Source organism: Falco punctatus, assembly GCF_963210335.1.
Source record: "Falco punctatus genome assembly, chromosome: 4".
NCBI lineage: Eukaryota > Metazoa > Chordata > Aves > Falconiformes > Falconidae > Falco > Falco punctatus.
Window position 1 is genome coordinate 23,954,980 of NC_137583.1, and position 14,987 is coordinate 23,969,966.

Genomic DNA, 14,987 nt, shown 5'->3' on the forward strand with positions numbered 1-14,987 from the left:
AAAATTGTAAATCTGTCAAAAACTCATTTTTAGTACACAAACTGGATGCCCAAGGAATGAGCCGTTACCATATCTCCAAATCCTACTCCATTTTAAAAAAAAATTTAAAAAAACAAAACAAAACCAAGAGGGGGATGACAAGGGTTTATTTGTGTGCTTTTAGCCCCCTAAAAAAGAAAAAGAACAGGTTTGATGCCTGAACACAATGTACTTCCTTGCCTTGACAAATGTAGCATTATTATGATTTATCACCAACTGTTTGTCACCAGCAAAACAATAAAAGTGAAAAAAACTGGCTAACACCCAAAACAATAATGAGAGTTCATAATTTACATGTGTAATTCACAGTCTATGCCTACCAAATTATTTTAAACCGAGCACAAAAAGTCCTGGAGTGAGCTACCACCTTAGCCCGTATGTGTAGATGTGAATGGGCTACGAAACCAAGAATAATCAGAGTCTCCCAATGAACCAAATTAACTCTTACACTGTAACTGCACTGAGAGACCAGGGATATATGTATGTAACTGTACAAAACCAAGCTGCAGGGTTATGAACTTTCCAGCTGTAGCTAAAAAGCCCTTTGTTTCAGAATTTCTTCATACAACCCATTGTCCCAAGCCAGTCACTCAATGAAATCGTTCTCTTCATCTAGTCTCTCTTAAACATCAATTTCTTTTACAAAGACTGAGCAATTGCTTGATTTTGAGTTGAAGTAACTACACCCTTCTTCCACATGCAGGGGAAAAAAAATTGCAAAGGATAAAACCCCTCCTTAAATATGCCAGACAGCTGACAAACTATAAAAAAAAACAAAAAACAACCAAAACAATTTCAACCCAGGAAAAGAAATTTTGACCACCAACTGAATTAATATTTTAAAATAATTATTTTTTTCCCCTTGAATAAAACTCCTAAGCTCTTATTACCCTGAACGCACCCTGAATGCCTAGCCCTTAAACTGAAAAAAATGAACTAAATAAAAAAGAAACAGCTACCTCATTATGTGTGTTGTTTCTATAAATTTTAGCCTAGGGAGCCCAAAGAGATCACAGAATTTATAACAGTTTTGTACATTCCTTCAATATTTTCTGCCTGCTCAATACCTCAGAGATAACCACCTATGCTGAGGCCAGACAAAGCAAACTCATTGTCAGACTTCATTCACACTCCAGTCCAAGACAATTTCTCACAAAAGAAATTCTGTCCTTTTAATATAGGTCATTAATCTATCCTAAGATTTTACATATCTGTTCCAGAGGAGTAAGTTTTATAGCAAAACCATTAACGTTCTGAAACTTAACTGCTCAAGATGCAAAGGCTGACAGACAAGGTGACAGCCTGCAAAGGTTTCATCTCCTGGACTTACTCATGTCCCCACACCGAGGCGTGCCCACAAAAGGGCAGCTCCAGTGACTCAGGCAATTCCCCAACTCTGCCTCACTTCTGTGCAGGATTAGTTTCTTCTGAGCACTTACAGACAACAAACCATGAGTAAATTATTCCCTTCTTGACCATCATTTGGATATGACTTCCACCACCACCTTTATTTATTTTTTTTTAGATAAACACACCACCTTAAAATAGAGTAAAAAGCTGATGTAAGTGTGAACAACATGTCTCGTTCTAAAAATGAAAGGTGCGAATGTCTCTTTGATTTTGTTTCTTTTAAAGCGGATTAAGTTCCTTCTTGGCTTCACAGTGAACAGCCAGTGTCCCTTTCATCAGTTCATGCCATGCATTACGTACTTAGCTCTGGCACATGCACTGTGCCTTTTTCCCCTCAACGCTGGTGTGAGAAATGGCCTGTCTCATTTCACCAATGTCATTTGAAGGTGAATACGCAGTTGCAAGGAGTGAGGGAAAATGGCTTTCTGCACCTTGCTATCCCGCTTCCAGGATTTGACCTGCCTGTGATAAACAGTATGAGCTTGCTGCTGGAGTGGCTGTAAGTCCTGTGCAGCACCCAAGATTAACTGCTTACCCGAGTGTCTTCCCTGGCTTCCCAGTACCTCCTCATCAAACCAGACACTGAGCATGGCTCCATCTTCCCACCTCTGGGCGACAGCAGGTTTGCCAGCCTTGCACCTTCCCCAGGACTCCCCATGGAAGGATCTCATCTATGCTAAGCTTTACAGAGGTTCCACTGTTTCACTGTTTTTCTTGACTCTTTCTAGGCTTTCTTGACTTTCAGCGGCCACCTCTGCAGCCCAAGAGCATGCCTTTGAGGCTGTGCCTTTAGAAATGGAAAGGATCTACTGGATCTATCTTAACTGCTTTCCTTAGGAGTCTAGCCAACAGTTGGGACATCTAGGCTAAAGCACTAGAGAGCACTGGCATACTACCACTTCCATTTTCAGGGCTCCGAGATGTCTAAACCCCATGGCTCCAGACTGGGACTGACATCCTTCTGGATACATGCCACGTATCTTTCCCCCCATACCTGTCGGAGGTCATCAGCTGTTACTGTTCACAGTGACTTCTCCAGGACTCTCTCCACCATGCCTCACAGCTCCTGGCCATTTGTTACAGCTCACCGTTTTTGGAAAAAAGGTATGAATCGAAAACATAGCAGCGAAATATAATCACCCTTCCATAATAAGCCCATATTTGAGGCCAAAAATAAAATATAAAACACTCCTATCTAACTCTGTAATATACATCATCTCTGAGCCAAAGTAGTTCAAGATTTATTAAGTCCAAAATGTATTAAAGAACTGGAAAAGGCAGTTATTCCCCTGATCAACACATTTTTATATACTTCTCTCATTTGACAGTGATAGCCAGCCTAGAGATCAAGACAACGCTTTCTTTAAACTCAGACTGAAGCAACTGCCAGGGAAGAGCTCACACAGCTTTTCCAACCATTCCACCCTGCCAGCAGTCTCTGACAAACTGATGTCTACCGAGAGCTTTTCAGAGGACTGCTGCTATCCATTGAACTCCAGACTAACTGAAGCACAGCTCCCTATTTCTACGCCTTTTTCCGCTGACGAACTAAAGCCCAAATTCTGCAAAGCATATAAATCCAAGAAGTGACCCACTAAATCCAGATCTTAGATCCTGATCCATAGCTGCTGAACTCAATGCCAAAAAGCCCCACTTATTGCAAATGAGGCCCCTTACTCGGGCATGAATCTCACCTGGCAGACGCTGCAGTCGCTGTGTGTATTCCAATGGCAGAGAGATTTATAGAGGCTGCAGATATTATAGCACTTTTCTACCAAGAGTTCAAAATCAAGACACTGTGTTTCAGTGCACACCTTAATATCTCAGACAAGGCCAACAACATATATCATTTACTCTTGCAAGTCTTTCACTCTAGACAACAGGAACTGACATTTTCTTCTAACGCAAAAGTTTTACAGAGAAGTAATTTGTTTAAAACAATGAGTTACCCCATTACATAAGATACTTTTAATAGAATATTTCCTCTACTAGTTCATTAACTGGCTTATCATTGTCCCTCCCAGTTTCTTTTCTAATTTTCCTATTGTTTAAGCAGTTGCATAAAATTTGGCTTCAGCCCCAGAAAGTAAAAAAACACACTGGGACTACTTATATGGAGACTAAAGCTCTATGAAAGCTTTACGTATGACTCCACAGCTTTGAAAAATTATCCTTTAAAAGTCATGGTTTTGTTTTGGTATTTATCCATTATGCACATTTTGTTCTCTTGGTGGGATCATCAATTTATGGAGAGACCAAACATGTTTGGGTCAATGCTATAACCTTCATGCACTGCCTGCACCTTTTTTGCAGCAGGTGTAAAAATCTCATTTTCTCAATTAAAGTATCAACTCTCAACTAATATCAGTACATCAGTGATTACTGTACAATGTCTGAATTTCTAATATTGACCAACTGCTCCCTTAGCAAATATTGATATAAGATTGATGAAAGACAGAACATCTTATGAAGGAGAAAACATAAGAATCATTAACTTACTTGCAGCATCCTTTTACATAGCAAACATTTCAACTCTCCGACTTCAAGACTGCTTTGTTATATTCCATATGCTGCGCAAAATCCTAATTTTCTTTTAATCTATCATAACACCAGCTCTCCATTTAGAAATGCTCTCTTCATAAAAGACAGCATGTAGCTTTGGACTTCCAAATGCATTTCAAGTTCTGACATTTCAATGTGAAAAATATTTACCCTTCTCAAAGGATATCCTCTTATTATCAGAAATAAAATACAAGCATCAGAAAATCATTACTTAGTACAATAGCACAATGCTACTTAAAGCCTCAAAATCTAAATAATTCTTTTTTGATTTGTGCTATATTTATTTCACTACAATTAACAAAGCATTAACCCCACGGCAACCACAGACTGACAAAATACATCTCTTTCATGCAGTTTAGATGACTACACCTACTTTTTACAATCCCTGAAAATCTTGCCATAATTTGAGTCCGTTTTGATTATACCAGCATTGCATGAGGAGCATACTGGGAGTATGAGCCACAGTTCAACAACAGAACGCTGCGGTCCAAAGCTGATCTGCAGACCTGGCAGAACCTGGCATGTCTCAAAGGGCCAAATAAAGGGCTGGGTATTGCACTGGGACATCCAGAGTAGCTATTACAAACACACAGTACAGACAAAAAGCACATTTAATTCTTTTTCATAAGCACTTCCCCCACATCAGTATTTGGAGAGGGAGTGATCCCTGTAACCTTTGTTTCCCAGAAAACACAGGAAAACGCTTCAGAGTGTTCTTCAGAAAAGTACAGTTTGGCACAAGGAACACTGTGGTCAAACAAAAGGAAAGGGGCCTTCCATGCATCACAAGGCATCATATGTCAATTCAGCTAAGCCTTCACTGTGTTATTATTGCCGTTTACACTGCTTTTTGAGCGGAGTATAAAAGCAGGGGGTTGGATGTAAAGGACGACAATCTACAGCATGTAACGCCCCAAGGCACACTCAGAGCCCAACTGCCAGTCAGTTGGGTTTAATACATGATACAACGGCGGGGAGGGCAGACAAAAAGAACAAAAAAACCCCAATCGAACAACAAAACCCACTACTTCGTTGAACTTCTTGACCAGTGCAGTAGCTAGCTTTTAAGGTTAAACAAACTGCCCTATATTTAAAGAAAAATAAAAAAAAAAAACACAGGACACATACAAACCAGGAGATATGCACAAAGTAGGAACATAAAGAGAAAAATCCCAGAGAGATTCTGAAAAAAATAATTCTGTGCAGACTCTAGTAATTCTGTTCCTTTCCACAGGAGCCAAATTTAAGAGTAAACCACAGCGAGCTATTAAGCATGGTTTTTTTTAGAAGGAAGTCCAAATATCTGTGACGTATACCCACTGGTCTGTACAACTCGGAGATTCTGTTTGATTCAAGAAGTCTAAGGAAACATTTGGAGGGAGTGAATGCGTAAAAAGAAGGAATAAACAATTCTGTCTTGAGCCAGACATAACACAAACTAATGCGCGCTGACCAACAAAACCTGCCAACTTGGTTCATGAAAGCCCATTCCGATCGTTAGTAACTGCCACACGCTAACATCCTTTAGCAACTTTCTTACAGTCTCTTAGACACTTTCACCCAGACTTTAAGTTGATACACACAAGTCTGCAGACAGAATAAGGTAAAGAATAGAAGTTTAACTTCAATGTCAAAGGCCATGGGAGAATCATTCGTAACATCATTCACACACAAAACTGGCAGTGAAACAGAGATTTAATGATACTTTGGATGAGCTAATACAAGCCCTTTCTACCTCCCAAGAACTCACTCCAGAATTTTAATCTTATAAATTTTCCAAGGTCCTTAATGCCAAAAGGTTAACCTGCAATCAAAAAAGAAAGTTACATAAAATAGAGAAGAATAGGAACACCTCAGCTCTTCAGGAAGAATATAAACAAGCTGAAGGCATTTATTTTGTGGAAGTAAAATAACAATTCGAGCTGTAGGGCAGCCACAACAGAAGGCACAGTGAGGATGAAGCAACTCCATCCGTCACCTGCGCACCTGTCAAATATGACATCTCGTACAAACCTGCAGGAGCTGGCCTTGCATTAGTCCCGGGGGAAAGCTGCTGCCCAGGCTCCTGTCTGCCGGCGCAACACAAACCAAACGTCAGGACCCTCCTGCTGCCCATGTCCCCAGAGCTGCCCAGGTCCCCAGAGCTGCCCGTCAGCAGCGGAGCCACCACAGCCCAAGCTGCAAACCAGAAAGCTGAGGTTTCGGGCACATAAAATCGGTCTCTGGAACAAAGCCACACAGGCAGCTACTTCCCTTTCTAAGCAAGCACTGAAGAGTTGTTTTCCCTGCAAAGAGTGTCTTCTCCTCTCATTCCTGTTATCAACAAGATAACAAGATTATTTTCATGATTAGCTCTCTTGCTTTTAGACACGTATCAAAACCCAGTTATTCCTGTATTTGTTTTCAACAACTTTTTCACTTTTCCTCCAGAAACTGGGGCCACAGTCACCGGTACTGCAATAGGATGTTTATCTAAGTATTCATCATTGTCTTCTTTTGACTACTGATCAGGAGTAGACAGCAAATTATGATCCATGAAGTATCTTAAACAGAGACAAACACTACTTTCAAAAACTAGAGAGATCTTATCAGCAGTAACAGCTGAGCCTTTTTCCAATAAAATTATAATTGAACTATCAAAAGCATAAAATCTTACATTATTTATAAAGCTTTCCCTGATCCTTCATTTTCTGAAGCCAAATAAGGCAACTTCAGGAAGCAAATCTAAATGCATGACGAAAGAAAAGTGAGTGGCTGTCAGGACTTCAAGGTTCAGTGGCATTCTACCATGGACTGTAACTAATCAGTCTTTTAAACTCTGTTTCTTTAAGCAATATTCAACTTAAAGAGCTATTAAAAGACTTAGGCTATATCAATTTTTGGACCTCTCTAAAAAAAAAAACTTCAAACATAACGGAAGGTGATGAAATGAAACAGAAACACCAAACGTTCTGGTTCCACAGACATTCCACTCGCTGTTTCCATATCAAGAGGAACATTTACACTATCACCCCTCTAACAAGTCATTACAAAACTATCAAGTAAATTCTGAATGTGTTTCAGCTCCATCCCTCAAGCAACTGAACAGCCAGAAATACGAAGAAAAATGAATCAGTAACCACAGCTTAGGAACCCATCCTATGAAGCAGGATAGATATATATATACATATATTTTACTGAAGGTTACTGGCGAAGTTTTTCCATGTTTGGTCTGATTTGGTATAAACCAGGGAGAAGTGACTCTTCTTCACTAACCTGCTTGTTGATCCAGATGACAGTGAGAACACAGGAGAGACTGATCTCTGGCTTTCCTCCAAGGAAGAAGATTCATTTCTTTTGCCATCAGGAGTTTCTGGTTTGATTATCTGGGCTTTTCCGAGGACAACAGCCGTGTGATTCTCTTCCCTATGTTCTACCAAGAAGAACGACAGAGATAAGCAAGAATGACAAATCAAAATATTATTGTTTAAATTTTTTCAGCCTGGAGATAAAAAGTTATAAATATTTAAGTACCAACACCTCATTCCCACTTACTTGCTTCCCAAAACTCTCAGTTTCAAAGGTTTAATTTATTTTCCTGCCCAGTAAAAAAAACTAACCACCACACCCCACCCTCTAAGAACCAGAGACTAAACCAAAAACATTTAATTGTTTTGAGTTTCAAACACAAACAAAGGAAAGAAATAAAGGGTAAGGGTATTTGTCACATTTCATAAACAATTTTATTTCAGAAACCAACAAATGCTTAAGGAGACAGCACTGTTCACTGCTTCTTGCTACCAATTCACTTCATCCACTGCATGAGACGACTGCTTTAAAGTTTTACAGATCTATTTAATAGGCTGCTTTTCAATAAGAGAAGCACTATGATTTATTTCCCTATGCATCTAAGAAAAACAATGTCAATCTAGATAACTGACATTTCCATTTTTAATAGGAAAAATCATTTCGAGACAACACTTAGTCACAAACTGTAAAACTACTCCATTACGTTTGTCAAGTGTTTTTATCTATAAAGAGATGAAGTATCTCTGAAAAGATACCTTCTACCTCTCCAAAGAGAAAACAAATGCAGACTAGTAAGTATGGTATGTAAAGACAAACTACTCTTATGCCATACTCACAAATATTTTCAGATGAGTTATTTAACTAGAAATTTGCAGGGGACATTAAAGCCACACCGAGACTCATCTCATTAATAACCCTTATTACGGCCATTCACAGAAGCGTTCTGTCCACCCTCAAGAACCAAGCTATACTCCCACTCAAACCACTTTGACTTTTCTACCCCTCCAGAAATTATTTTGACAGAAATGACCAAACAGAACTGTAATTACAGTGTGGAGGAGCTATACAATCTTTGAGTTCAGCTACAGCTTGCCCTTTCCTTTCCATTAAAAAGCGTAATTAAATACCAGGAGCATCTTTCTGTCTGTTGAAAACAACCAGCAGATTACAGTGAGTCAGTTGTCCAACTAATGAAATTGAACTCTGAAATTAACAGGTTAAAAATAGCAATGGTCCTGTGCAATAACGCAACCCAGAAGAGGTGTATCACAAATGTTTATCAGACTCCTATGGTGCTTCCCCTTAAGCAAAACAAGGCCCTATGTTTAAAAGCTATAAAATATAAAGGCTCGAAATAGAACATTTTAAGTTTAAAGATGCAAAACAAGATGATGTAAATCAGGAATGGATAACTCAACATCACCAAAATCAGAGTGAGATTTTCAGAGAGGTTTAAGTTACATCACACAATACTACAGTAGAGGGCAATGGGAGATATGGTTTAAAAAACCAAAACCCGCACACACACACAAAACAAAAAAAAACAAACTAAAAGAAAAAAATGCAACCAAAAAAAAAATGTTTTAAGTCTTTACAATTCCACTACTTCCATATGAATCTGAATAAAGTGGGTAAGGAATGCATGCAAAGCCTTTGCTCTTCTCAGCAGTTATGCTTTCAAATGGCAAATCATCAGACCACTGATGGCTTTCTTCCTTTCACGTACTACAATTTCCAGTTTAACAAAAAGGCAATTGCTGTTACTAAAGAACAGTGATGAAACAGACTTTAGGCATCTGTTCCTTCACCCATAAATCATCTTTTTGTTTTGTTTTTTAAGTGGTTTACAGTCAACCAGGTGCAGATGTTTGGCATAAAACTAGAAACTGAAATTTCAAAGGTTATTGAAAGCTCAGTGCACAAAAAGCATAATGAAAATTTTGCAGGTTTGTCAGACCAGGTGGTATCATGTACTTAAGTCAACACAATACAGGATGATCCACCTGATACAAGTTATTTTCTACCAGAGCAGTCTTTTGGAAAAACTATATGGCTTTACTTCAGCTTCTCAAAGGCTGCAGTTTAGCACACAAAGAAAAAGCTTAAACAGAAGATAGAAACCCAGTAATTTATAGTAGCTGATCTCTCCACAGAGCACAGCTAGAAATTAATATCTTAAAGTCTGTGATCCTGTTATCTAATATCACATTGCTTTTGTTTCTGCTATAGAACATCACCATAAATTAGGTCAAACAAGGTAAAGTTTATCCTTGAGATTCCTTGATTTTTACCCTTCACATGGAAAGGACTATGTATTGCACCAAGGTCTGCATGAAACTGTAACAACAAAATTCATACTATTATATTGGTACTTTATTTTTGAGAGCTCTGCTAGAAGAGACAGCACAGAGGACAGACAAAGATCAGTTCAGCTCAACTCAAAAAGCAGGGATTTCTGAGAGCTGATGCAAACAAAAATGCCAGATTTTCCCAAGAACAGACACAGGAGTGCATCCATCCAATTCTCCAAAATGGAATTTTCTCCAAAATTCTGTATTTTGAATAGATTATAACTCCACAAGTTATATTAGGTTGAGGAATGCTCTTTTAAATCACACATTCATATATGTACACCGCCAAAACAACCAGTAACACAAAACAAATGAGACTGAACAAGCTTATAGGGAACAAGTTAAAAGCACACATGGGTATTTCTTTGATCATATGGTACTCAGGTTAACAAACATATGCTAATTTTGTTCCTAACGCATAAAGGACCGACTAACTGAAGTTGTGCATTCCAACTTTTCATTGTGTTGAAGTATATAAACACAAAATGAAGAGACTTAAAAAAACAGAGGCAGCATACTGTATAAACAGTCTAAAAGAAGCCAAAGTATTTCATTGCTTCAACCTCAGAACAAGTAAATTTTTGTTCTAATCCACACAAATATCTTTGCAGTTCCCAATTACTGATGCCCTATCATATTAATGAAAGGGAAAAGCTGAAACCCAGCAATACCCATGATCACTTTCATTTCAAAGACGCAGAGCATCACATGCCCGCTCTCAGCAGCTTCAGTAGATGCGGATCAGAACCTAAGATCCCATTTCAACCAGCTGATTAAAAGATGCACCTAAATGAAACACATCTATACATAATCCCACTAAAAATCAAACAAATATTTTTTAATGGGTTGTGCTTACATGCCACACTAAAATCAATGGTTGTCAATCTTTTTAGGTTCTGTTTGATCTTTGTGCTTTTTTCCCCCTTAAGGACTACAGCAGAAGAACAGTGGGAGGAAAGAACATTCCTTTGAGAAACTTCCCACTTATTAGCATGGCTCAAATAGGGGGACTATATTAAACAATGTTACTAACCTGTGGCTGCTGGCGATTCTTTGTCAGTGACTTCTTTGTTTTGAGCACTTCCTGTTTTCCTCTTACCACTTTTCTTCCACCGACTATTTACTTGATCCACCAAAAATTTAAATTCTTTTCTGTGCTTTTTTCCTGAAATGTAAGTGCATTACTGATCACTGCCACAGGACTTTTCAGGTATGCCGTTAAAAGTGAAAAGGATGTGAACAGAAATAAACACAAAACACTGAATTAAAAACAATTGTTACAGCAAATGAAAATGAACTCATCACTACAATACGTTCCATATTCTATAAATGATCCAAATCTGTGCCTATGTTCTTACAGTTACTCAGTAGTCAGGACACTTGCACAGATGAAAACTTAATTTTTACACGGAACTGTGGTTTCTTCTTTATATTATCCATCTATTTTTTCCCCTAAACTCGTTAAGTATTGCAGTTCCCGTTGTGACAACATTTAACATTTTTGTCATGGCACCAAGTCTGTCAGAGCTCAAGGAGTGTCTGGATGATGCCCTTAGTCACACCGTTGAGTTCCAGGCAGTCCTGCGAGGAGCACTTTGCTAGAGAGAGAAAGAGTAAAACCTCATGACTATTGTGCAAATTGCTTTAAAGTTGCTTGGGGTTTTTACCCTGTTCCTGCAGTAAGGCAACGTCGAAAGCTTTTGTGTCATGCATATGATACTATTTTGATTCAGATCCTCCAAATCACAGTTAATATTGCTAACACTCTTTGCACTTTCAATCACTTAGTATGTTTTAAGCAATCCTCTGGTATTCAGTCAGAGCAATGTTGGTTTTTAATCTAGATGCTTCAATTTCTTCACTCGGAGGCTGGGAAAATACCCTGCATCCTCAGACAGACGGCATGAAGGGAACACTTTGTTTTCCCTACAGAACGCACCAACTTCTAGTGCAACGGTGTATTTGACTGTAGCTACCCACCGCTAATACAGCATAAAAGTCTCAGTCCACACACAGGGCTTTATACTGGTATGTTACAGGGAAGGCAGCAAACATGAATTTCCTTTATTTGGAAAACCTTTGAACAAGAAGTCACTCTGAGAAACAGATTTGTCCTTTTGAGACAAAGAATTTCATCTAAAACCTTTAGCCTAATTTTTAGCCTACGGAAAAAGCATTCAAAGATTTCTGATAGCTGATGGTTAATGATTCAAGTTTTACTTTATTTTCTAAGGTTTAGGGAATTAATCAGTACAGTGATTAAATAAAGGAGTTGGAGAAGAGTCACGGACTGGCAATGATAGGAGATGGCTTCATATACTCTCTAGAAATCCTTTCCCATGGTGCTTCACAGGCTGAGAGATCCCACTCACCAAAACATGGGCTTCAAAAATGCCCCTCCTCTTACATTCTCCGTGTCAGAGGTAGTAAGGCCCCATGTGCACCCAAAACGTCCTTGGGGCAAAGCAACTGTCTGTAACAGCATGAGAAGGTGAAGCAGACACAGCCCTTCCTCTGGGCTCTGTCCTGCCTCACCCAACGGTGTCGGGACAGCCAGCTCGTGCACACACCGGGGGTCCAACACTCAATAAAATCCCAGTGTTCCCGCCTATCCCCCCCGAGTATTTTCCAATCTGTCCTTGCAGGGAGCAGGACTCGGCACAGCAGCAAGGGACCACCATACTCGCTCCTCTACCAGCAGGAGAAGGCTGGCAGCACACGTGTGCCATCTGCAAGGGAAGTTTCATAGAATCACAGAACAGTTTGGGTTGGAAGGGACCTTAAAGACCATCTAGTTCCAATCCCCCTGCCATGGGCAGGGACACTTTCCACAAGCCTAGTTTGCTCCAAGCCCCGTCCAGCCTCCTGATGGCACCGCTTGGTCTCAGCATCTTGCTCAGCACAGCCAGCACCTCAAGGAGCTGACACCCCTCACTGAGCACTGGATGGAGCATAGCACGTACAAGTAATTGCTGCATCTAACCTAGATCTGTGTCCTGCTGTGGTGACAGGAGTAGGGAAAAGCCAAGATAAAATCATTATCAAGTTCTTCCCCACAGAAGGAAACAGATTTAAAACTGACTCCCTCTCCCTGCACAGCTGAAAACACCACATAAGGTCAACAACTCCTTTAATAAAAAAAAAAGTTCTTGTCCCAGATGCTTGTGTTTGAACCGCTGCATATTCATTACGCAATTCCTTTGGTGCTTCAGTTTTTCCAGTATTACTATTTTTTGTTGTTTTGTTTTATGGTGTAACTACAAAGCTTTTATAGTAAAAAAGAAATGTCCTGGCAAAACAAGGCACTATTCAGATGCACTGTAAATCACCACTGTGCTGAAACAACATACCACGCACTTTTCCTAAAAACTACAGGCATTTCAATAATAAAACAACTGCAGATATAATTACAAATATTTAAGACATAAACCAGTAAGACACTGAATTAACACTGCAAATTAAAAGATTTATAAGCAGAAAAGGCAACAGAATCTTTTTTTCTTTTTTAACAAATGTATTTCTTTTCCTGTAGGTTTTTTGACCATGAAATGAACAGAATGATGGTGTCACTGAGCTCCTGAGGAGCAGAAGGAAGCTACTGCAGGGGACAACAGCATATTTAATTGTACCTTCCAGGCACGGACTCTGGCATTCCTGCAAGCAGAGCCTCCAGCTAGCATATAAACCATTCTCAGGTTCATCAAGCCAAAATATTAACTGATATTTTAAAAACACTTCACACACATAAGATAAAAAAAGTGTAATTTGCAATTTGCCAAGAGCCTGGGAAATTGTAAAAAAGGTAAAAAAAAAAGTCTTATCACAGCCCTTTTATCTTGCTTTTCAACAAGACTGTTAGACGGCTCCAGTGTCTTCTGTGCTGCATATGGAAATACAGAACAAAAAGTATATGGTTGGGTTTGGTTTTATTTTATTCAGAACTTATGCCAGAGTTAATTAATTCATTAATTCAGCTGTGAATTAGGGACCTAGGGCACAAATGTTGTAAATTAAGAGAAAAACCCCATTCATTGCATAATAAAGCTTTTTAAAGTCCATCCATGCTACAGTGAAAAAATAGCATTTGATGAAAGTTCTTTTTATCTCTGTCCTCTAATTTTTATGTACAGATCTTTTTTCATGCTTAAGATTTCTTGCCTGTTGCTTTTATGAGAAATGATTTGCTGACACTAGTTAACATTCACCTCTTTGGTCATCACTCCTTACTAATTTTAAAACTATATGTTCCAATTAAAATATTTTTCTGTCTTTTTCCCCCCTTTTTCTTTTTTTAAGACTTTTAAATGTTTAATTAAGCCACCTGAGCCTAATTTATACCCTTGGAAATCTTGATAACTTCAAAGCCATATCTTTTTAACAATATGACCTCAATAAAGTACGTGATTTCGGAAAATAAAGATGACACTTAGCATCTTCTTGTTCTAAAATGTACAACAGGTCAAGAAAATAAAAGGAAGGATGGGCAGTTCGAGTCCCCAGTGGGCACTGCCAGCAGCGCACAACAGCCTGGTGCAGAACTGGGCAATGGGCTCCTGTCTCCACACCCCACCCCAGTCATGCAATACAACTGTTTGCAAGGCTGCAACACGAATGCAACCAGGGATCACATAATCACTTAGGCTGGAAAATACCTTTAAGGTCACCAAGTCCAACTGTAAACAATGCAGCTTTACAAGGAATTTCTGCACATCCGAAATTTACAAAAAGGAGTGAAGTGGGTTTCTTGTATAGAACCAGTTCTCTGGTGACAGCACCACCCTACGAAGAGCCGCACGGGCACCGCACCAGGGCAGCACATCTTCTCGGCAGCTCCTTTGTTCCTGGGTTGCTCCACACCAGCCCTTCCACCCCCAAACATTCCCCACCTGCAGGGAGAAGGATCAGGGCAAACCCGCTCGCAGCTGACTGAATTCCAGCACCTTCCTTGGACAGCTTTTGTTCAGACTCAGCTTCCACACTTTGCAGAATGTGAACACACAGAGCAGTAAACAGCTAGTTACAGGGGATGTGCTCTGCCTGGGGGGCCTCCTGCAGTCACTGAACTTCAAATTTGTTCTTTACAGCTACTAAAGCCTTCTGGGAAAAATACCCGATTTGGGATTAATACTTTATAAATTACTTTTTTTAAAAAAAATGTTATTGCTATAGATTTCTACATGCCAAGAAAATAATTATTAACCACTTACTTGGAATTAGAGGTGAATGCTTAAGACTAAAACCCACAAACGCTGTATGTACACTTAAAAAAAATACATATTCTCAGGAACAGCAACAAAAAGCAAGGGAAAAATTTGCTAAAGACTTAGGCCCTTATTT

General features: G+C 39.3%; 1 protein-coding gene across 6 annotated transcripts in view; it reads right to left on the minus strand.

Moving 5' to 3' along the window:
• Window positions 1-14,987, minus strand: part of RAD18 (RAD18 E3 ubiquitin protein ligase) — a 57,965-nt gene that overhangs the window by 16,149 nt on the left and 26,829 nt on the right. For all 6 annotated transcript variants that reach the window (XR_013928119.1, XM_080387635.1, XM_080387636.1 and 3 more), the window contains 2 exons: window positions 10,684-10,815; window positions 7,267-7,423 (listed from right to left, as the gene is read on the minus strand). Coding sequence is in view for 5 of the 6 variants with exons in the window: in XM_080387635.1 (XP_080243761.1) it covers window positions 7,267-7,423; window positions 10,684-10,815 (289 nt within the window). In the remaining variant the exon portion in view is untranslated. The remainder of the gene's footprint in view (window positions 1-7,266; window positions 7,424-10,683; window positions 10,816-14,987) is intronic.